Below are 24,587 nucleotides of genomic sequence, written 5' to 3'. Positions count from 1 at the left end.
CAGAGATTACAGGTACATGCTAACATGGCCAGCTTTTATGCAAGTGCTGGGGATTTGAACTCATTTACACAGTAGGCACTTTACCCACAATCCACCTCACCATCCCTTCTGTATTTCTGTCATGTGGTTACTGTCCTTGTCTTCTTGGAGGTGTTAGCTGGGTGAGACCAGGACCCTTGCCATCCAGGTGTTGGCCATGACCTCACACTGAGACATATGCACAAGGCACAAGGCAAGTGCCAGGGGCCCCTGCTGAGCCAGCAGATGGATCACTTCATAAATGCCACCTAGGGACAGAGCAGTCTCTCTGATGAAAGGAGAGCTCCTCCTTTAAGACAGCTCTTAGATCTCTTTGGCTACCTGTCACCTTAAAGGTGACAGACTCCTCGGGCCACACCCTCTCAGCTCCTCTTCAGGCTCTGCAAGATAGCATATCTGACCCCGCCCAGACCACCTCTTCCCCACTGTGGACGATGCCTAGGCTACTGTGGGCGCTTAGAGAAGCCTCTGTCAGCATTGCAGTTGTAGCAAACCCCCACCAACACTGAATTACTCTTTCCTAATAGGAAGAGTGACATTATTTTCCAGTTGTCTGGTGCATGTACGGAGGAAAGCCATCAGTGGCTCTAATGGGCCCTTCAGCAATAGCCCAGTGATGGGTGCACATCTGCAGAGATGGTTTCATCTTTGGCTCTAACATGGCGCCTCCCCCTCTGCAGTTGGGGTCTATGGTGACAGGTGACGATGAAACACATGGATATTTCCAAATCTTTATTGTTTGTGTGATTGTCTGTAATGACACCCTTGCAATGACTTCTTGTGCACCTTGGCCAGCAGAGCAAATCTGGAAGTCGTGCAGAGTATGAACCCAGCCTTTCTGCTTGTTAATCTATCATCAGATCATTTCAGTTCCTATTATGGGGACTCTTAGAAACTGCTTAGTCGGTACAGTGCCTGCTGCACAAGCTTGAGGATCCCCGCACCCACAATAGAGTCCACTGGGTAGCACACTCCACTGGTCCCATTGCTGAAGAGGCAGAGGCAAGAGGATCCCAAGGGCTTGTTGGCCCAGTCTAGCAGAATCAACCAACCCCAGGTTCAGGCAGAGATACTGGCTCAGAAATTAAGGTGCAGAATGATAGAGGAGTCTCTGGCCTTCTCATCTATGTGCACACGTACATATGCACATCCACAAATAAATACAAGTACTCCACATATACATCCATAAACACACAAACATACACACACACCACATACACATTCCACTCATACAAACACCACACACACCACCCATAGAATATATATACATATACTACACATATCACACATAAACATAACACATATAGACTGCCCATACACACATATATACCACATACATGCATACCACATATACGCACCCACATACACACTGCACATTTCACCATCACCAGGGTCAGCATCCCCTACCACTTTGAGGACTGTCCTGTGCCCTGATCCTGTCACACTGATTCTTTTGCTTTAGATCTGTCTAGGTGCTTCATTTTGCTGGTCACTGGATCTTTCATTCATTTCTGCCATTCATCCCTTGCTGCCTTGCACCCAGAAAGCATTTAGTGAGCACCAACTGTTTGGTAGATTTGATGGTTTATCAAATCTGTTGCTCATGCTGCAGAGCAGAGGACCAGGGTGGCTGGGCTATTTCTGGTCCCAGGTGCTCTGGCCCCGTGCACAGACTCCCTGCAGGAACTCGGAGGTTTTGTAGAGAAGACGACCGTTCTCAGCGATCCTGGACAGGGTGCACATGGGGCGATGTTGCTGACAGAATCCGAGAAGGCAAGTGAGAGGTTGACTAGTTCTATCAGAGAAGGCTCCTTGAGGAGGTGAGGTTATGGTTAAGACCTGAGGGAGGCCCAAATTACAGCAGGAAGAGGACACCGCAGGTGGGCAGGGGTGTGAGAGGAGAGGCTCAGAAGGAGGGAAGTGCGGGCACCTGTTGGTGGTAATGGTGGTATGTTTTCTTATGGTTTTATTTTTGAGTCAAGATATCTCTCTCTCTCTCTCTCTCTCTCTCTCTCTCTCTCTCTCTCTCTCTCTCTCTCTGTGTGTGTGTGATCAAGTGCCCATGAACACACACAGAAAGACATCAGGGCCCCCTTCCCTTCTCTGCTTTATTCCCTTGACACACTCTCTCTTGCTGAATTCGGAGCTCACCAATTTTTGTCAGGATTGGCAGCCAGCAAGCCTCAGTGATCCTCCTGTCTCTGATCCCCAATCCTACCAAGTCTCTGACCCCCTGGTCCCCATCACTTAGGTGAGAGGGTCACGTATGACGACACCAGTTCATTGACGAGAGTGCTGGGGATCCAAACTCAGGTCTCGCACTTGCACAGCAAGCCTGAAACCCATAATGTAGTTCTGGATGGCCTCAAACTTAGTCATTATCCTGCCTCAACCACCCCAGTGGGATGACAGACATGCTCTAACATGCCCAGCTTCTTATCCTAGAACTGGGGGGCCAGCAGATCTTGGGCTAAGCGGCACCAAAAGGGAACTTTATTTTTCCAATATCCCTTTATCAGGAGTTGGAGGAGAGGGGCAAATGGGCCAGAGCCATCACTGTGGTTTCCAGAGGAGTTGGCAGGTGAGACCAGGGAAGCAATGTAGGGACAGCAATGGGGTAGCATCTGTGGAGGTCTCTGCCAGTAGTCTGGAGTTCGTAATGTCTATAAAGTCACGAGCATCCAGGAACAACCATGTGACAGGTTTGAAGTCATGACCATTTTCCAGACAACCGAATTGTGGTGCATTCCTCACAGGACACGAGGCTGCCCACCTCCCACCACCCTGAGACCACAGTGGAGAGTGACACCCTTCACCCCAGCAATCTGTGCAGTGCAGCTAGGCTGTCCTGTAGGTCAAGTGGACCCGGAGTTTTGAGGGGCTAGCTTTCTGGCCACATGACTCACTTTGTCCTCAGAGGGGCTTCTGATCATGTTTTGGGGTGACTTTATCATTGCTTGCTTTATGAAAAAGGCTGAGCGTCTTGGCATCTCAGGGCAGCCTGTGGACTTCCACGCCGATATGTTTGGATGTGGAGTTCAAGCCCCTCCCATGGGGTCCTTGTTCCCTGTGGTGAAGCAGAGGTCTTTGTCAACATTCCCTGGATTTGGAGGCAGTACCATAAACCCCCTACGTCTGGGGAGGCCTCCTGGTTGCTATTAGTCTTTAGAGTGGCAGACCTGGTGGGAAAAGGAGGAGCCACCCAAACTTCAGCTACCCACCATCTCTGGTAGCTATGCAGGGCCCACCTCTGTGCAAATAAACACAAGCCAGTCATAGGGTCAAGATGGCAGAGATACAGGGGCATTCAAGTCTGTCCCTTTGTCTGTGCTGCTGGGGCTCAACACCAGAGGCCCCTGACTCCAAAACCCAGGAGGAAGTGGTCTATGTAGAGAAGACTGGGAAACGTCTCTTCCTGGAGAGGGGATTCTTAGGGAAAACTGAACCCCTATGGGGAGAAAAAGGAGGAGCGGAAGACCATTTCATCTGGGACACTGTGAATAATGGTGGATAGATTACCTCACATGTAGGGGGACATGAGACAGGTGCTATGAACCTGATGTGTGTTTATTACAAATGCATATATTGACACCTTCCCTCAAAGAGTCATATTAGGAGTGGGACTTTTGCAGCAGAATTAGGACGCGAGGGTGGAGCCCCTTTGAATGAAGTTAATGCCTATTAAAAGGGTTAAGATGTGGCTCAGTGGTAGAGATCCTGTCTCTAAAAACAAGGTGGGATCATGTAGGAAGATAGCTCGGCAGTTAAGAGCACTTGTTGCTCCTTCAGAGAACCCAGCTTCTGTTCCCAGCACCCACATAGCAGCTCCCAATCATCTGTGGCTGCAATCCCATGGGATCCAGTGCCCCCCCCCCCCGTCACCTCTGCAGGAACCAGGCACACAAACAGTGCTCAAACACGGAAAACTCTGAAACATAGAAAATAAGTAAATCTACAGAAAGAGAGAGAGAGAGAGAGAGAGAGAGAGAGAGAGAGAGAGAGAGAGAGAGAGAACAAGGTGGGGCAGCTGCCTGAGGAGGGGCACCCAAGGTTGACCTCTGGCCTCATCATTCACACACACATACAAGTACATATGTGTATGTGGGCATTTGTATGCAGTCATGAACACAAACACAGAATGAGTGTGTATGTGTGAGGAGGGGAAGAGAGAGAAAAGAAAGAGGGGGGATTTAATTGTAAAACAGGAAACAAGAGGGAACTGCACTACACTGCAGAAAGAGGCAGCCACGAACTAGGGGGGGAAGGGCTGCCCAAACCCTGCCCTTCTCAAAGCAGGCAGCCTCCTTGCCAGCCAGCGGAGATCAATCAAGGGCTAAGGAGAATCCCCTTAACAACTCATTAGCTTGCAAGAGTTCCGGATCTGCTCAGGGAACTGGCCTTTGGGCCTCCCCAAGCCTCTAGTTCCTTCCTGGTTGGGCTGCGCTTTTGCCAGAAGTGCCAGCCCCATCTGTCCCTCTGCCTCCGTGCCCTCCAGCACCCCTCATTTGGGGGAGCTGCGCTTGGCTCAGGCACAGGGACACCATTCCGCACCAGTCACAGGGTCTGGGTATCTGCGAAGTTGCAAGTTTTCCTGCTGACAACAGGAGTTTCAGCCAGGCGGGGTGCGTGGGGCTGGCAGGTTTCCACCGAGTTCTGGAATGTCTCCCCTCTGCTGGGCTCTGAAGGGAAGGACAGCTGCCTCCTTGTCAGTTTTTCCTCCTCATGTCCTCCTCTCCATCTGTGTGGGGCCTCTGGGATGAAGTTAATGACTGTCCTTGGAGTAACCACTGAAGTCCTGGGGATGTGGGGTGCCGAGCAGACCCCAAATTCCCCTAGTAGGGGCATTCAAAATCCTACACAGGCCCATTGATTCCCCCCAAACTTCCCAGAAGCCCAGCTGAATCGAAAGACGTTTCTCATGCTCACAACCCAGCTTGTGTGAAAACTCAGCTTGGCAGGAGTGGTGGCTTCTGAGACTTCTAGTCGTTAAATGAAAGCACATGCCCAAATGGGTCCTGCTTCCAGGCCACTGGTGCCCAGGGCAGACTAGACACGGTGGCAGGTAAGCCATTGGCCCTGCTGGAGGAGCTTGTCACCTCCTCAGAGGGACTGTGCACTCCTTAATGCAATAAAGGACCTGCCCTGCTGAGTGGCCTTTGAAATGTGGCCATTTGTGGCCATTTCAGCTTCTATAATAAGCATTGTAAAGCGCTGTTTGTTGGCTTTCAGAGAAAGGCAAGAAAGCCTTTAAATCCCAGCTTCCCCAGGGGAGCATCAATTTGTTTTATCTTTAGAGCCCTGACTCACTCTGGGTCCTGTGTTCTGTTAGTAGCCAGTCACTTACTTCTTCTAGAACACTCTAGTGTGATGGCCTGGAAGTTTGCTGAGCCGGAGGAGCCAGGTAAGGATTAAAGAATCCTGGTCTATTCAGAAAAAGATGTAAACCTTCTGTCGTAGGGATGTAAGATTCTTGCTGAGTTCTGGTGGCTTGGGTAAGAATGTGTCTTACTCAAATAGTGTTCCGTACCAGCTAGTCCACATTTTGTGCTGGTTTTTAAAAAAATCATTCGCACGATTATTAGCATGTTGAACAAACAGGGCTGAAGACCAAATTTTATGCTGGACCCCAGAGAAAGCAATGGGGTACAGTGGAAAATGAGTAGCAATAATAACAGGCAGGACCTACTGTGACATTTGCCTTGTGCCTCTGGGGAGCATACTCAAGCAGGGTGGATGCTTTCCCACTAAAGGGCTGGCTCCTGGAGAGATGATCTGTGCATCTCTGCCATGGAATCACAGAGATGAGCAACATACAAACCACTGAGTACGGCTGTGCTCCAATAAAACTTTATCAACAAAAACAAGAAAGGGGCCATATTTGTCCTGTGGCTCAATTTTACCGAGTAGTGAGTGGAGCCTTGTTTGATAGGCTGTTTGCTGGCTGTCAAGCTTTATAGAAATCTGATTTCTTGGGTGTTAATTGGCTAGATGCCATCACATCAGACACTAATTTGTGAAGTCGCTAAGCTCCAGCGTAGGGTTGCGCAACTCTTGTAACCGGCTTTCTTTCTAACATCTTTATTTTCTGTCATTGTATATGTGTATGTGGGTGTTTGTATGAACAGGCATACTGAAGCCAGAGGTCAAGTCTCCACCTTATCTTTTGAGACAGGGTCTCTCCTGAATATGGAACTCACCAATTAGACTAAGCTGACTGGACAGCAAGGATCCTTGCGTCTCCCCCTCCCTAGCTCTGGGATTACAGGCACACGCCATTCCTCATCTCTGACTCTCTTACCTGGTTCCCCAAGGATCAAACCGAGGTCCTCATATTTATGTGGTGTGTACTTTACTGACTGAACTATCTCTCTAGCCTGGACATTCTTTCTTCTACTGATGCTACAGATTTTGAGTCGTATTCTCCTCCAAACCCATTTTATCATCCTGCCAGGTCCCTCCCTCTTTGGTGAGCAAATGAGTTTCGCCACATAGTATATCTGTATGATTGACCTTTGAGAACCATGAGATGGCCCTGTCAGGTACCTGGGAGGTGGATGAGGGCACAGGATGGGGACATCACACGCCCTCTGCTTGGTCAGAGTTGGAGAGCTGTCCATGGATGCTGTCTTCAGAAGAGGGAGACAGGGGGAGGGGCAGCCATCTATAGAGGCTTCTGGAAGCAATGAAGCAGGAGAAGGGTGCTCGTGGAGGCTTCCAGAGAGGGAGCAGGAAAGTAGAGGCAGTGCAAGGAAGCTGCTGGAAGGGGCTGGCAGTTGCCTAGAGAAAATAGGAAAAGACATATCTGAATCAGAGTAGAGAGCTTTGCATGGACACATGTGCTTAAGGCCGTGTGATGCCTTCAAACCATGATTTGGGGACTATGGCAGGCAGAGCCAGACAGAGAGATGGGACCCACCTGGGCCTGTCAGTCACCTGTCCCATCTCCAAGTCAGAAACCTGCAGAAAGGGGACCCGGCAGGAGGAAAAGGTCAGGGGTGTGTGGGTCACACCGCAGTCATATTCCGTTATCCCAACTGGCTTGCTTGGTGCCTTGATATCCTATGTTGAACTCAGCAGAATGGAAGACCAGAAATTAACCAGACATACCTCCATAGCTGTCATTGTAGACACCAGCTATAAGACAGTGGTAGCATGGGGCAGGGGCTGTAAAAGGGAAGATCTGTCTTCCGCAACACTGTCTGACTTAAGGGGAGAAGTAAGTAGGGACCCGTGGTCCTGTCCTGCTGGCTTCTGCCCCTGTAGCATGAAGCTTGATCTTTGTCGATGGAGGATCAGGCTCCTTACGCTCAATGAAAACACCTGAGTTGAGCATCCTGCCTCCCAGTCAGTCTTCCTGCCCGTCCACCAGCCAACCACACCTCATCCTCTCTTCTGAGTAGCAGCTCAAAGGTTGTGCTTCTCTTCCAATCCTCTTGGTCACATGATGGATGGCCCTGAGCCCAGAGCTACTACCCTGATCCTTGCAGCCCCTGGAGCAGCATTTATGTCCAGGAGTCATCTCATATGTGAGGCCAGTGCTGGAGCCGCCCACAGAGTCAGGGAAGCACCTAGCCCTAGGTAGATGTGCCTGAACCAAGAAGAAGGACAGACTGGGCAGCAAGGCAGAGGAGGATCAGAGTGTGCCTATGACCAAGGCAGAGGAGGACCCAGAGCGTGCCTACGACCAGCCTCCACTCAAGGAGGGTTTGCAAAGATGGGGCTGGAGGAGAGAGTCGGGCAGAGAAAGAGCATTCAGTCACGCTGCTGAGATTTGGAGGATCAATTAACCTTTATACATCTGCTGCCCCTCACTCAGCCACAGAGGACCCTGGTGGTAAAGCGCAGCAGTGACCCTCTCTGCAGAGCCTGGGTGGGGGTGGCAGGGATAGGGGCTAGACTTCCAGAGCTACCGAGAATCATTGTGACTGGGAGCGCTTTCCTGTCCCAGCCTAGCAGGTGCTTTCCTGTCCCAGCCTCACAGGTGCTTTCCTGTCCCAGCCTCGCAGGTGCTTTCCTGTCCCAGCCTCGCAGGTGCTTTCCTGTCCCAGCCTCGCAGGTGGCCACATCTTTTCCTCCATTGGCCTAGTTCGGCTGCCTTGCTCCTTTGCAGAATCCCAGCTGCTCATTAGCCACGCTGACCTCCAGCTCTTTCTCTACCAGGTGTTTTTGGACAGCATCCTACCTTAAATTTCAATAATTCTTTTACAAATCGAGATGAGGTTCACAGAACACAAAGTTTGCTGTTGTAAAGAGCCCATTCCCAAGGCAGAAGATTCAGAATGCTTTTCTCCTTCTCCCACTGAGTCTCAGCACGTGAAACTTATCTCCAGGAGCTTCCTTCCGGCTTCCTCGCACCCCACGCCTGCTTGCCTCCTGCTCCACCCCTGCATCCCCCCCACCTCGGTCATTTCCTAAAGGAGACCCTTATGTTATGAGGGCTTGGGGACAGGCTTCTACCCAGCACAATGTTTCTGAAGTCTGTCCACATAAAAGCTAGTGCCCCATGCCTCTTCATGGCAAAATAATGCTTCTTTTTCATCTGGGGATATGTGCCTCAATTTTACCTTTTGGCTGTGGTGCACAGAGCACTGTGAACTGGTGTGTACTGCGCAGATTCACACAATTATATGCAGGTGCGTACATGTGTGCAGATGCATACAGGTATACATAAGTGTATGCCACGTGTGTGGATATATACATATATATACACAGTTGTGTGTGGGTACATATATGTGTGCCCACATGCATACAGTAATGTTCAGGTGAATACAGGTGTGTACAGATACTTACCTATGTGTACAGGTGCATACAGATATATATGTGTGTGTGTGTGTGTGTGTTTGCCACTGTTTACATGTGTGAATACATACATGCATACATACATATAAAAATACACACAGGTATATGTGAGTACATACATGGCTGCACACGTGTATACAGTCATGTTCAGGTGAATTCAGGTGTGTGCAGGTGCATAAAGCTGTGTGAAGGTATTTGCGTGTGTACAGGTTAATACGGGTATATAGATGCTACTGTGTACATGTGTATAGATACATACATACATATACAAGCACACACAGGTATGTACAGGTACACATGTGTGCACAAAAGCATATTGCCCCACTCAGATGAATACAGGTGTGTGTGGGTACTTACCTGTATGTGCAGGTGCATACAGGTTTGTGCAGGGTGTACCCATGTGCAGGTGTATCCAGGTGTTTGCATTACTGTACAGCACATGCCTCGCCCCGTCCAGCTTCGCTGGTGGAGACTAGAATGGAAGGGTGGGTCTCCTATTACTCCAGCTCTTTTCTGCAGCGATTTTCCTACTTTAGTTTGGACTACCCACATCTCAGGCTGCTTCCACTTGTCTCCAGGAAGCAGGCTGCTCACTCTTGCTTGCCGGCCCCTCCTTGTCCTCTGTTCCTTGTATCATTTCTGCAGCTTACCAAGGCAAGCTCACAGCCTCCTCACAGCCCCTCACAGCCTCCAAGGCTTGGCCCCCTGCCAACTTGGAGCACAAGACCTGCCCTGTTATTTAAGTCACTTACGCAGTATGAAATGCCAGAGTAGGACTGATCCTGGCTGAGCCGGCTCTGGGAGCACCCTCTGCTTGTATAGTATGATCCCCAGGGTCACACAAGAGCTTCAGAAGTCAGTGGGGTTCTTACAGGAGCCACAGCAGGAGCACATAGCAGTGCCCCCTCTGGGTTCTGTCCGGGATAGCCCAGGGTGGCATCAAGAGGGTAGAGAAGCTGTGGTCGGGCTTGCCTAGGCAGGGCAGGCAACTAGGGTCAGGTTAGAGGTCACAGGCAGTACAACTGTACAATTGCTAATGGAGCAAGCCATGGATGTGTAGTTCCCAGGAGAGGAGGATACTGGGACAGCCAAGTGGGGCCTCACAGACCAACTTAGAAGGGACAAGTGTCTATAAAGAGTAGTGTTCCTCAGACCAGCTCTGCCTTGAGGTGCTTCTATGTGTGTGTGTGGAGGGGGTGTGTACACATAAGTGTGCATGTACATGTGTTCACCTATATGTGTATACATCTGAGTGTGTACCTGTGTTTGTGTGTATTCGTTTGTGTGTACATGAGTGTGCATGCACTTGTGTTCACCTGTGTGAGAAAACATCTGAATGTGCATGTTTGTGTATGTGTGCATGTGTTTACATACATGTGTATACATGTGTGTGTATGTGTGTGTATGTAGAAATCAGAGTCAACCTCAGGTATAATTTTTCAGGATACTCTCCATTTTGTTTTGGGGGAGGGTTGTTTTTCTGGTTTTTTGTTGTTGTTGTTGTTTTGGGGGGGGGCAGCCATGAAGCTCATTGGTTCAGCTTGGCTGACTGGTTGGGAAGCTCCAAGAATCTGTCTGTCTCCATCTCCCAAGCTCCACAATTACAAGTGTGTGCCACCATGCCTATCTTAAAAATATATTATGTGTGTATGTATATGTATGGGTACTTGAGTGCAGTGCCCGTAGAGGCCAGAAGAGGGCATCAGATCCCCTGGGACTGGAGCTGCAGGTGGTCATGAGCTGATGTGGGTGCTGGGAGTTGCCTCAGGTCCCCTGCGAGAGCAGTACAGGCTCTTAAACTCTGAGCCATCTCGGCAACCCTCATGCCTGCTTCTAGGGATCAAATCTCGAGTCCCATGCTTGTGCAGCAGGCATTTACTGACTGAGCCATCTTGCCAGCTCCTGGGGTGCTTTGTCAGACATGACAAGACCTGCATGCTCTGCTGTCAAGCAGGAACTCTGCCTTCTCCATAAGGGCTTCCTTATGCTGGGGCCAGTGGAGTCTCTGTGGTGAATGCATGCTCAGCGCGCGGGGGGGGGGGGGGGGGGGAGGGACACGGGGAGTGGGGGGTGTAAAAAGTTAGTTGGTGCCCTGGGGCCGGCTCTGGACCCTAGCGAAGGGGACTTTATCGTTGCACACTCTGGGGTCCTTGCTGAGTCTTGCTCTCTGAGCCTCTCCTACTTGTCAGGTGAGAAGAGGACAAGGCAATGGGATGGCCCTGCCCGTCACCCAGAATCAGAGCCACAGGGGGCCCTCTTGAGGCCAAGTTCTTGACTGAGTTTTGAACTAGAACCTTCCTGGATGTCATGTGCACTGAGAATAACAGAAGCCCAAAACTCCATGACAGGAAGGGTGTGTGTGCAGGAGCCAGTAGCTCCCAGGCGTGTGATACTTGGTGGCTGTGCTCAGCCCATCATATCCAGGTTGCTACATACAGAATATCATGCAGCCCTGGTCACTGTGGTGAGCCAAGTCCACCTCAGGATCCCTTCTCCACAGGTCGGCGCCATTGGGGATGAGGAAGAGTGGATCACTCTCTATGAGGAAGAGAACGAACCTGATGCCCAGATGCTGGAGATTCCAAACCTCACACCCTACACACACTACAGGTGAGAACCACGGGAAGGGGTTGCTGCTGGGTATGTTAGTGGTACGAGAAACCAGATGTCATGGAAGATAGAATTCTCTAGGCACAGGGCTGGGGAGATGGCTCAGCTGGTGAGTGCTTGCTTTACAAGTGTGAGGACCTGAGTTTGCTTGTGTTCCCAGGAGCCCATGAAACCTGCCTTGGGACTATGGTCCACGCCTATAATCCCAGCGCTGGGGCTTTCTAGCCAGCCCATCTGGCTAAAGTGGTTAGATCCAGGTTCAGTGAGAGACCCTGACTCAGAAAATAAGGTAGAAAATGATGGAGAAAGACATCCTATGCCAACCTGTGGGTTCCACATGTGCACCCATGTTGGTGCATCAGAACATATAGGCACACACACACATGCGTATAACACATACACAACATATGCATGGGGAGTTCTATAAGTGCAATAACAGTGCATACATAAAAGCCTTAAGCAAGATTCACAGTTTGAGTATAGTTCCAAGAGTATGGCCGGATGTTAGAGTGCCTGGGTGTTTCCGTCAAGCGCACTGTAGAAAGGGCTCGCTATTGCAGTCAGGAGATATCCAGGAGCTGCAGGCTGCGGACTCCTAACAAAGCCGATGTCCCAGGCGCCCCATTCTGCTTCTCCCTTCCATGACCCTGGAGTTGTTCTTCTCACTAATCAAGCACTTAACATGGCATTTAACCTTTTGCTTCCAGATCCTGCCACTTACCCTGGCAGTAAATCCCCAGCCTTCACAAAGGGTAGGGTGTTCATGAGCTGTTAGTGATGCTATCGGTTCCCGGAACATCAGCGCGAGAGATGAAATTTCCAGTTATCACCAGATGTTGAGTTTGATAATGTCATTGTTCTGCCGGGATGGATACATTCCGTGTAATCGGGGGAATGAGGGAGTAAGAATGAGTAATTCAAAGAGTGAGAGGTGAAGTTACGTCTTCATGAAGAGCATTTATTCGGTACAATACCGAAGTTAGAATTTTTTTTAAGAGCCTAATGAGAGAGATGTTTTTGAGTCTCTTCATTTGAATGCTCATCTTAAGATTATAGCAGATGAGTCAAGACGCATATACTCAATCCTTAAGAGAAAAACATGTAGCTTCAACGAGCCGCTAGGATTCAAGACTTGACTGTGAAATTACATGTGGCTGTGTAGTTATCTGAAAGATTGGAAACCGTGAGAGGAAAGCAATACCCCTGTCTTAAATTTACATTAATTTAGAAGACCTCTGAAAGAAGCATTATGTGTCTTTACTTATGGTTTTTGTTATATGTGGATTCAGCTTGGGTAATTATAGAGAAAGAAGACACAACCAGGTTTGGTGGTACAGGCCTGTCATAGCAGCTACTGAGGAGGCTGAGGCAGGAGGATTGCAATTTCAAGACCTTCATGACCTGCAGAATGGGTTTAGGTCAGGCCAGGCAATATATCAAGTTTCTATCTCAAAAGTTAAAATAGAACTGGGGTGTAGCTCAACAGTAGAGCACCTGCCTAGAATCCTCCAGTAAAGGGGCTGGGGTGTGGCTCAGTGATAAAGCCTGTTAAGTTGGGAGCTTAGGCCCCAGCCCCTTACATCTATTCTAGCCCCCTGACCCTGAGAGTTAGCACTCTTGACTCCAAATCCCAGCAGGCCAGGTCCTGACCCCCTCCCTGGGGTGGGGGGTGGTCAGTACCACTCCCAAGAGTATTTAAGTGAACTCTCAAAAGAGGAACACGTAGTCTTTTTCTTCCTCCCAGTGGTCGCGTTTGTGCGAGTTCCTGGTTCCCCCTCGGGGCCACCCAAGAGCGCAGAAACTCCCATAAAACCTGGATATTTCTTAATTTGGCTTGTTTTGATTTGGCTTGATTGGGATTTTACGTTGGCGAAGTGCTCGCATTAGAAAAATATTCCTAACACAGCCCCTGCCTAGAATCCCCCAGTGAGGGGCTGGGGTGTGGTTCAGTGGTAGAGCCCCTGCCTAGAATCCCCCAGTGAGGGGCTGGGGTGTGACTCAGTGGTAGAGCACCTGCCTAGAATCCCCCAGTGAGGGGCTGGGGTGTGGCTCAGTGGTAGAGCACTTTGCTTAGCATACTCATGGCCCTTACATTATGAGGAAGTAGAGATAATTCTGTTGACTGAAGGCCGCATGTTAACTTTCCACTATGCTACGTGTCAGGATATGCATGGGCTATGGCAATGCCCTTGGCCATTCCAAACACTGGACTTTCAAATCTCTGTTTGGTGGCAACATTGTGACATTGGGCTCTGTTGAATGACCTTAATCCCCTAAGGTTACCCTGAATTAGAGTCAGTCAATGGCAACTGACCATTTAAATTTCTACACTTCAACTCCATCAAATCTGTTTCACTTGGGAACTAAATCATACTGAGTCGCATGAGACCATTCTCTGGAGGCTACTAAGGAAAAGGGCTTCTTGTTTTTCCTATTGCTGTCATAAAATACCCCAAGAAAAGCAGCTGAAGGGAAGGGTTTGTTCCGACTCTGATTCAAGGGTGTAGGCCAAGATAGTGGGGAGCTAATCCAGCAGGAGAGTGAGGCAGCGAGTCATGTGACACCCAGCAGCAGGAAGTAGAATCGATGGGATGCCTGCTGATCTCTTTCTCTACTTCCACAGTCCCAGTCCCAATCAGGGCTCAGTGCCACTCACAGGGGGCAGGTTTTCCCACCTTGGGTAATATAATCATGATAACCCTGCAGGGATACCCAGAGGCCTGCCTTTCAGATGATTCTAGATCCTGTCAAATTACAGTATACATCACCCATCACGGAGGCCATAGATGGCATCTGCATTCTTCACCAACACAGGTAGGTATCTGTGAGTGCTGGCCTCTGTGATATGGGAAGACATGTATGTGAGGAGCACCCAGGAAGGTCGTGTTCCGTTCTGTTGCCTTTGGCTTGGAAATAACTCTGGTTCATGGTTTTACCTCCAGGTTTCGAATGAGGCAAGTGAACATCGTGGGTCCCAGCCCCTTCAGCCAGTCATCCCGGGTCATCCAGACCCTGCAGGCCCCACCTGATGTGGCTCCAACCAGCATCTCCGTCCGAACAGCCAGTGAGACCAGCCTGCGCCTACGCTGGGTGGTGAGTTGGAGGCTGTGGGGTGGGAGCCACTAGCTGCGCCTTCCTGACTTGTCTGGGAAAATCAGTTTAGCCATACCACACTCGGGCTGTTTCCTTCATCAAAGTCAATCCAATGATTAAACTACAAAGTATTGCATTGCATAATTAGTGTACGATCACAGAGTGGCCCCGATTTCTTATTAATTGGTAGCATCGCTTGTTCTCTTCTTGGAACTTGGGGTGCTCTTTCCTGAAAGAGCATGGAGAATACTAAGTGTAGGATCTCTAAGTCCTTAAGCTTGGTCAACAGAGAACCAATACTCGATATTCATAAGAGAGCCAGTCCAATGTTTAATCAGAACATTTTTTCCTCAAAATTAAGCCAAACTATGTCAAGGGAAATTACTTCTGGCGAAAGTCACTAAAAGAATTTTGTTGAATTAACAGAAGAAAAGTTTCAGGGAGGGTAGACTAGAAAGTTGCAGGGATGAGGCCAGGGGAATGTGGCTCAGTAGGTCAGGTGACTGCTACACAAGCGTGAGGACCTGAATTCAGACCCCAAGCACCCACATAAACAGCCAGACATTAGGGCGCCCACCTACTATCCTCGCACTGAGGAGTGGAGACAGGAGGATTCCCTAGAGCTTGCTGGCCAGCTAGTCTTACCAAGTCAGTGATCTACAGTTTTGGTGAGAGAGGCTGCCTCAAAAATTACAGTGAATAACAGTAGAGGAAGACACACAACTTCAACCTCTGGCTGCTACAAGCACGTGATATGGACATGTACACATGCATATGACCCACATGTCTGTGCATGCACACACTCTAGAGAGTTCTAGAGAAATTCACCTAAGAAAATGCTTTTTGTGGTGTTGGCCCCATAGGATGGGTTTATTCTTGAAGACCTTCAAAGGTGACAGTTAAGAGGTGTCCACTCATGCCAGCCTGTCATTCATTGCCAGCCCCTGCCCGATTCCCAGTACAATGGGAACCCCGAGTCTGTGGGCTACAGGGTGAAGTACTGGCGCTCAGACCAACCATCCTCAGTGCTGGCCCAAGTTGTCAACGACCGGCTGGAGAGGGAGCTGACCATCGAGGAGCTGGAGGAGTGGACAGAGTACGAACTGCGGATGCAGGCCTTCAACGCCATTGGGGCTGGCCCCTGGAGTGAGCTGGTGCGGGGTCGCACACGGGAGTCAGGTGAGAGGGAGGTAATGCAGCTACAGAGACAAGGGCGTCTCTTGTCTCGGGAGAGATGAGTTTGGTGGCTCTGGATTCGCACATCCCTGGGTAACAGTCTCTATGTCTCACCTGTGTCTCAGTTGGCGCGTCCCTAACCCTGGCCTAGACAGGCTTTGTCCCTCTGTCTTAGTATTTTTGTTTTTTCCCTCCTGCTGTGATAAAACACGCTGACAAATGCAACTTAAAAGAATAAGGTGTTGCATTTGTTTCACAATTTGCAGTATGTATGGCACAGGAACATGAAGTGACTGGTCACATTGTAGCCACAGTCAGGAAGCAGAGAGCAGTCATGAATGCAGGTGTCCAGCGCACTTTCTGCTTTACATACTGTCCAAGCCCCCAACCAGGGAATGATGCTGCCTCCTAAGTGGTCCCTTCCCATCTTACTTAACCCAATCAAGTTAACCCAGTCCCTCATAGTCATGGCTGGAGACCAACCACTAGAGACAATTGTTCCTAGGTGTGCCCAACTAGGCTTTTAACTCCTAGAAGTGTCAAGTTGGCAGCCTATATCAGCCATTGCCTACTCACGGCCATGTTTTTGGATTTTAACAGGTGTTAGACTTATTTTGTGATTTTTTTTCAAGTTAATAATAATGTTCATTACCAATAACTAAAAGCAAGAAGTGGAAATTTCCCTATGCAACATCTTTAATACACTAGGTGTCCGGCCCTCCTCTTTATGAATGAATATAGACAGGATGTGCAAGGGGCTGGCTGAGGTGAGAAGTGGACCCACCCACCGCCCCCCAAAGGCTCGGCGCAGTGGCGGTTGATGTCTCATTCTTTTGGACTTGAGATGGGGCTCCTCTCCTGTTTGTTGGTGGCTATTCATTCAAGGATCCAGGCTCTGGTACACCATGGGATCAGTCACAATTAGAATTACAGGTACACACCCGCCATGTTCAGTTTATACACAGAGATGAGACCCAGAGCAAACACTCTTCGGGCAGAGCCACATCCCAGTCCTAAGGAACACTGATTGCACAGTGTGTGTATGGGAACACAGCAGTCCCCAGTGAGTGTCCCTTAAGAGCCACTGCCGTGATGACCAGGATTTAAAGAGGGGCTTGCCAAGACCAGTCAGGGCTCTCCTCCAACTGTAGCTTTTACTAGGTCAGCAAGAAAAGATGCAGACACACATGACTGTAACCATGTGGACACTTTAAAATTCTTCCGTCTTCCTCAGCTGAGTGTGTGTGATAAGGAAGGGTCCTGGAGACAGTTTTGAATCCAGCAATAGGCAGACCAATAAAATATTTATTTGAAGAAACAAAACTTTCAAAAGAAAACGAGAAAACTATAGATAAATAGTAGCTTTTGGAGTTTTAAATTTATCCACAGGACACAAAAGAAAAACGGGGAAATCACCCATAGCAGCAAGAACTGTGCTGGAGTAGCTGCTGTGGCTCCTCCCTGGTAATTTGTTTATACGTGTGCATGTCTGTGTGCATAGGTGCAAGTACACGTATGCATGCACATGGTGGAGGCCAGAGGTCAGCCTCCTCAGAGACAAGGTCTCTCATTGACGCAGAGCTCACTGATTACGCTGGACTGGCTAGCCAGTGGACACTGAGGCTCTTTCTGTCTCAGCATTCCAAGAAATGGGGTTACAATTAAAAGCTACCCACACCTGGCATTTTCCCCCTTATGTGTATAGGTGTTTTGTCTGCTTGCGTGTCTTGTGTGCCTGATATGCCGAGTCCAGAAAAGGGCATCAGATCCCCTGGGACTGTAGTTATAGACAGTTGGAAACTGCTAGTTGGTGCTAGGAATTGAACCTGAGCCCTCTGGAAGGGCAACCAGTGCTCTTACCCCTGAGCCATCTCTCCAGTCCACTGTTTTAAAAACAAAACCATGAGTACTGAGACTCAAACTCGGGTCCTCAGTGGAAGACAAGCACTATATTGACTGAAATCATCTCCTCGGCTCTTCACTAATCTCTTGAGGACCTGGCCATGATCGACGCCTAGACAGGGACAGGAGGGTCAGCCTGGAATCCATGGATGCTGGGGGTGAGGAATCAAAGTCCTGTGGAGGGGCCCCAAAGTGCCTGCCACAGAGATCCAGCTGTGCCCAGGCTGTATAAGACTCATACGACCCTACAGCCTGTGCCCGTGCCAGGCGTGGTCTGGATGCTTCCAGAAGAGAAACTAATGTACAAGTCCGATGGCAGAACCCCAAAGCACAAGCAACAACAACAACAAAGTAGACCGATCAGGCTTCATCAACATTCAAGCACCAGGACTTTAAATAGGAATATAGGAAATATCATACAGAAATGCAAAACAACCTCAGCAGAAAGAAAATACCCCCAAGTGCTATGTCTGACAAGAGGTTCTGATATAAATATCGAGGACCTCTTACTTCACAATGAAAAGGCAAATGATCCTATTAAGAATGGAGCAAATGCCTGCACAGACAGTTCTCCAGAGATGGAGACAAATGGCTACTAGGCACATGGGAAGGGGCTCAGCATCATTAACAGGAGGGAAATGCAAATCCAAGTCATAAGGAGATGTCACTTCTTACCCCTAAGAAGGTCGAAATAAAAAACACAGCGTAGCGAATGTTTGCGAGGGTGGAGAGGAATCAGTTTTATACATTGGGCAGCAGTTGGCATTCTGCAAACTCTTAAATGCAAAATAGCCAATCTAGCCAATCCTCACAGGCATGGACACAGGCTAATCTAATCAAGACAGTCCTTCACAAGCGTGCCCCAGTGTCTCATGGGTGATTCGAGATGCTGTCAAGTTGACAACTGATATTAGCTGTCTCAGCACCCAAGAAGACTGAACACGCATGTTGACCAGAACGAGTCCATGAGTGTTCACGGCAAAAAGTAGCAAGGACCCACTTGTCCCTCAGCTGATGAAGAAATAAAGGAAAAGCTGATGTCCATATGAAGGGGGAAGTCAAGAAGAAAAGGGATGGGACTCCTAGGCTTGCATTGATGAAGGTGTGCCTTGAAAAAAGAATTCAGTGAAAGAGGTCAGATGCAAAATGCCTCGTGTACATAGTGTCATGACCTGAAACGCCCAGTGCAAACAAATCTATAGAGCCGGGGATAGACCAACTGTGTTAGCCTAAAGGAGGCGTGGGAGTGGGAAGTGACTAGTGGTGGGTGTGGACTTCCACCTTGATGACAGCTCTGTGTGTGAGCTGTGGAAACAGGCAGATCCTGTGTCATGGGCTATAGCACACACCTGGAAACTGTAGGGTGGGTGCCACTGCAGTGTTGATGGCCCTGGGGGACTCTGCCAGCCTCCTGCCATGGGAGCCTCCTTCCTTGGGCAGTTGTAGCAGTTTAGACTCTTTATTTTATTCATTTCTCCCCCCCACCCCGCTTTTTTTGAGACAGATTCTCATGTAGCCCAGGCTAGCTTTGAACTCTCTATGTAGCTGAGGATGACCTTGAACTCCTGATCTTCTTGTCTCTCTCTCCCTGGTGCTGGGATTACAGGTGAATTAACACCACACCCAGTTTCTGCAGTGCTAGAGGTTAGACCTGGGGCTTTCATCCAGGCTTGGTTAAGTTCTCTACGAACTCAGCTATAGCCCCAGTCCCTGTTTTATGTGGGTTTGATTCACCAACATCTGTGGCTCCACCAATTCCTATCACTTACCCTCCTGGTAGAGAGAGCCATCCTGATGGGCATTGCTCATTATTCTCATTTGGCACAGAGTCACAGGGGCTGATTTCAGGAGCTGGCCCTGTGGCGTGGGGACTGTGCAGTGGAGTGAGCTGGGGAGGAGCTCAAAGCCACTGACATCTGTCTAAACAGTCTCAGTCAATCTTCCCTGGGACTTAAAATGTCACCAGGGCCAGCAAGATGACTCATCGGATAAAGGCACATGCTGCGAAGCCTGACAACCTGAGTTCGATCCCTAGGACCCGCAGAATAGAGGGACTGATTGCTACAGGCTGTCTGTCCTCTGACCGTCACATGCATGCTATGGCATGTGAAGTCCTACCCACAAATATGTTCGCATGTGTGCACGCATACACACACACATTAAAAAATAATCTTAATAAAGGATAATCTTATAATCTGCAGAAATTCCCCAAAGGCTCTGGTTAGCAACAAAATCAAATTTGAACCACTTTTTGAACAGTTTTAAATGCAGTCTAATAATAGTTTGAAGTGTGGACTAATGGGTTCTGGGACATCCTGTGACATATTATAAAGAGAAACGAGAACTAGGAACTCTAGAGAAGCACCACAAGGAGCAGCGGTGAACAGCGCGGAGATGTCCCCGAAGAGAAAAACAGATGGAGAAAGAGAAAACAGGCATGCTGGACGATTTGGGTTTTGACGGAAGGGGAATTTCTAAGAATATATCAAAACTTAAGATAAATTGGAAAAGAAGTGAATTGTACCTCAGAACAGATAATGGGTACAATTCTCCACATCTTAAAAAAAAATGGTAGACTTTGTCTCGGGAGAATTTGAATTAGCTAAAATTTCAGTCTAGCAATATGTCATTTCCTGTTCCTAACAGCCCTACCCAGCAGGCTCTCTCTGGGTAGGAAACAGCAAGGTTCAAAGCTCAGCGCTAAGTCACCAACCAGGCTGCCCTGACTCTTTGCAGATACAGCCAGGCCTCCTGTGAGTGAATGCTAGCATTACCACATCTGAGAAAATCAACAGTGATTTGAGGGTCTGTAGCGAGAAGTCGGCGCTTAGAGCTGCCAAAATTAGCCTTACAGGAAAACAGGTAGGGGTCCAAGAGGTGGACTAATTGGGTTGCTATGACGATGGCCTCTCTCTCTTTACAGACAGGGACAGTTTTCGGAACACAGAACAAATGTAGCAGGCATACATGTTGGGGATTTGCAATCTTATTTTAAATCAAGTCAGGAAATGGAGTCTGATAAATGGCAGGCTTCCGTGCTTGTAACGATAGCAACTCCTTCGTCCTTAGTGGGTCAAGGTACTGTCTTATCATTTTTTTTTTCAAAACTAAAGTAAAGTAAGCATCTATGTAAGCCATTTTCCAGACAAAGCCATAGTAGCATTTGAGGTCCCCAGGGAGCCCCTACAGGTGGAGCACAGCGAGATGCGGCTGCAAGGTTTCTGGCATAGACAAGTCCCATACTTCTGAGAACCGAGTCAAGTCGTCAGTGATTGTCCATTAATGCCTTTTAGGGAAACAGCAACAAACATTGCTCATCCCAGACCAAACCAAAGTGATGATTCCACCTAAGTTCAGCTTGGGGAGTCCATGAGTTTATCAGGCTCCCTTAGAGCACGGGTTGAGGGTGCACACATCCAACTTTCTTATTTGGGGGCATGATCAAAGACACATTTGAGGGTGTCCTGGCTCGTCATCAGAGGTTGAGTGGTTGTTAGCGGGTTCTTCATGTATCTAGGAGGGAAGCGGCAAGATGCCACCTCTGTGGGGCTGGGCAGGAAGCTTGCGTTTCTCAGGGTGAATAGCCAGAAACTTCTGCCATGATTTCCCTTACAGAAAGATTTCCTGAGGTGGAAAAAGAGGCAAAAGTAGATGCCACCCCATACCCCGTGTCATCCCAGCAGCTTGCCCTGTTAGCCTATGACTTGAATGGGACCCTCCTTTCCCCTGTCCCTCTTCTCTTTCTATAGGCCCTGCTGGCTATAGCATTGACCTAATCCAGCTCAACAGTTGTCTAAGGCCTTTATGGGTAATGGTAGTTTGTCTGAATGTTTTCATTAGAGGTTGGGGAGGCCACTCATTTGGTAAAACATTGACTGTGGAAATAAGGGACCCAAGTTCAAACTCCAGAAACCAGGTAGAAAAGCCAGACACAGTGGTGTGCACCTGTAATTTCAGCTCTAGGGAGATGGAGATAGGAGGCTCCCTGGGCCTCGCTGGCCAGTCCACATACTAAATCAGCAAGGCCCAGGTAGTAAAAGGGAGAGATCTTATCTCAAAAAAACCAAGGTGGACACTACCCTGAGAAGTGCTATCAAAAGTTGAACTCTGGCTTACACAAACACACACATGTACAAATGCAAACACACTTGTGCACATGTGCAAACATAAACAGACATGATAAAAGGAAACATCTCAATTGGGAGTTTGAGTAACAAGCGTGTTCCCTCACAGTTCAGGAATCCTGAGCCTGGATCCAGGTGTCCATGCGCCTTTATTCTACGGGAGGCTCTGTCCTGGGTCTTTGGCAGCCTCTGATGCCTCTGTGGCTCATGCCAAGGTCTTTGCATGGCTGTAGTGTCTACAAAGGTTTCTTTCCTCGTGGTCAGAGCGACCCACCCCACACAGCACTGCAAAGACAGGTGCCCAAGCTCTGTCATAAATCAAAGATGTGACGACCTTGAAATATGCCCCCCTTCTTCTGCAGGAAAGCCCCGAGGGTGTGACCTTGAGGCCCACGTCCAAGGGAGCCTTCTCTGTCCAGACACCCTTTTAAGCAGTGCATCATCTGACCACTGTAGAACTATCCCTGCTCCATCCTCTCCTGTGTGGGTGGCTTTGGCATGGAAACAGGTTCAGAAGCAAATTCCTGAAGCAGTGGTGATTTATATGATAGAGTGTCCAACATCTGGACATTAGGATATATTGCCATCTACAAACATGTTGGACTACATTCATAGCTATTGCGGGACACATGTGGCCCATAGGTCCCAGAGTAGACGGACTGTAGAGGAAAAAAACTTGTCTATGAAGTTCATTGCTCTTCATATTCACATTGTGTTGGTTTCCTGAATGCACATCAAGACAGTCAGTGCCAACAAAGAAAACCAAATGAGGCAAGATTGCCCGAAGGTAGGAGAACTGCATTCCATACACCAGTGTCAAAAACCACAAGGACTGCCTCTTGGACAAACCTGCAACAAAACAGTTCTTTAAATGAAATGGAATGGGAAGAGAGATAGAAAAATTGTTTGAGGTCAGCCTGGGTTGTGAGTTGCAGGCCAGACTGACATAGAGCAAGTCCCATCTCAAAAACAGATAATAAAGCCAGGATGATGACTCAGTCAGTAAAGTAGCTGAGTTAGGACCTGAGTTAGAGCAGCAAACCCTTGTTAAAAGCTAGATGTTGGGAGCTGGAGAAATGACTCAGAGGTTAAGAGCACTGGCTGCTCTTCCAGAGGTCCTGAGTTCAGTTCCTAGCAACCACATAGTGACTCTCAACCATCTGTAATGAGATCTGGTGTCCTCTTCTGGCATGCAAGGATACATTGAGACAGAACACTATATACATAATAAATAAATCTTAAAAATAAAAGCTATATGTTGTAGTCCACAATGCAATCCCAGAGTTGGGGAGGTGGAGACAGGAGGATCGTCTGGGCTTATGGCTCAGTGGCCCCCTAGCCTAGATTAATATGTGAGCCTCCAGGCCATTGACAGGATTTGTTTCAAATAATAAAGTGGATTATGAATAAGGAACAAAAGACCACGATTGACTTCTGGTCTCTGCATGTACATGTGTGCACACACGCACACACCCTATAATAACTATAATAAAATGTTACTTTCTTCAGCCTTAGATTTTAGATGCAGGACTGCAGCCCAGTAGTAGAGCGCTTGCTGAGCATGCGTGAGGCCCCTAGTTCCATCCCCAGCACTGAAAACAGGACAAACAAGCAGATCCACCCTAGTTCTCTGTTTATCTGCAGAAAGGCACAAATAACACCTGCTTCTGATAACAATGGGTTATGCTCAGGAATCTGAGACACATGAGACAGGGCTCCCCTCATGTCCCCCACCCATACACAACAAATATCATCCCCAGGGTCTGGTCCTCTGTCCATCACCACCAATCCACCTCTTCTGTCCAACCCTTGTGGGCCTTCATGTTGAGCAGTCTCAGTGAGCTAGTATCCACCTGATATTGAGGAATTCCTATTCGAAGCAAAAGCCTGCAGCTCTTTAAGTTATTACCCAAAACAGACGGAGAACATTTTCTTGCTGGCCTGGCTCAGGTAGAATTGAGTTCTAAATACCCAGGATTTACGGAATTTGTTGCTCATATTAAAGAGATTTACATGTGTGCTATGCACCTGCAGGCTTATATGATTGACAGAATGCTCAGAACCACTGCTGTTTCAAGGACAGCATGATGGGGTATGTGTGTCTGTCTTTCTATCTGTGTCTGTCTGTGTGTGTGTCTGCCTGTCTGTCTCTCTCTCTCTCTCTTTCCGTGTGTGTGTGTGTGTGTGTGTGTGTGTGTGTGTGTGTGTGTGTGTAAATGCCCCTCTGTTCATAGAGGGCTGGAGAAGGCTGGTGACAATCATGTGACATGTTCCTTTGCAGTCCCTTCAGCTGCTCCTGAAAATGTATCTGCGGAGGCTGTGAGCTCCACCCAGATCCTACTGACATGGGCTTCAGTCCCTGAGCAGGACCAGAATGGGCTCATCCTGGGCTACAAGGTACACATTTATGGTAACTCTGTTCTACCTTTGGGGCCGGTGGGAAGGTGTCATGGGTCTGTCCCTCGCCAGTTCCTGATGTCATCAGCTGTCTTATCTGGGAAAGCTGGAGCAGAAGTACTTTCCAGGCATCCGTCAGGGAGCAAATGCAAGTGGGACCCTGATCAGCAAGCCAGGCCCTGGCTCTGCCTGCTCTGGCTAAGACGCCCTGCACCCTTGACTATGAATGAATGCAGCATCTTCTGTCACCTACTGTCAAGTGAAAATGACCGCAGTGGTCACTTCCCAGAGTTACTAGGAGAAATTAAGGGCTTCTGGGAAATGATCTCATGGGATGTTTTACTCTTTTGGCTTTTTGAAGGACCCACCACTCAGCTCTCAAATAAATCATACACAGGAGGCTTATTCTTAGTTATGAAGCCTGGCCTTAGCTTGGCTTGTTTCTTG

The 24,587-nt window shown here is 48.7% G+C and overlaps 1 protein-coding gene across 1 annotated transcript in view; it reads left to right on the top strand.

The window, feature by feature from the left end:
- Positions 1–24,587, top strand: part of Sdk1 (sidekick cell adhesion molecule 1) — a 975,668-nt gene that overhangs the window by 840,182 nt on the left and 110,899 nt on the right. The window contains exons 23-26 of the mRNA XM_057765703.1: positions 11,339–11,448; positions 14,391–14,541; positions 15,483–15,720; positions 24,025–24,140. Coding sequence (XP_057621686.1) covers positions 11,339–11,448; positions 14,391–14,541; positions 15,483–15,720; positions 24,025–24,140 — 615 coding nt within the window. The remainder of the gene's footprint in view (positions 1–11,338; positions 11,449–14,390; positions 14,542–15,482; positions 15,721–24,024; positions 24,141–24,587) is intronic.

The sequence above is a fragment of the Chionomys nivalis genome, chromosome 3 (genome assembly GCF_950005125.1).
Source record: "Chionomys nivalis chromosome 3, mChiNiv1.1, whole genome shotgun sequence".
NCBI classification, from domain to species: Eukaryota; Metazoa; Chordata; class Mammalia; order Rodentia; family Cricetidae; genus Chionomys; species Chionomys nivalis.
This window is presented reverse-complemented; position numbering and strand designations above follow the sequence as displayed.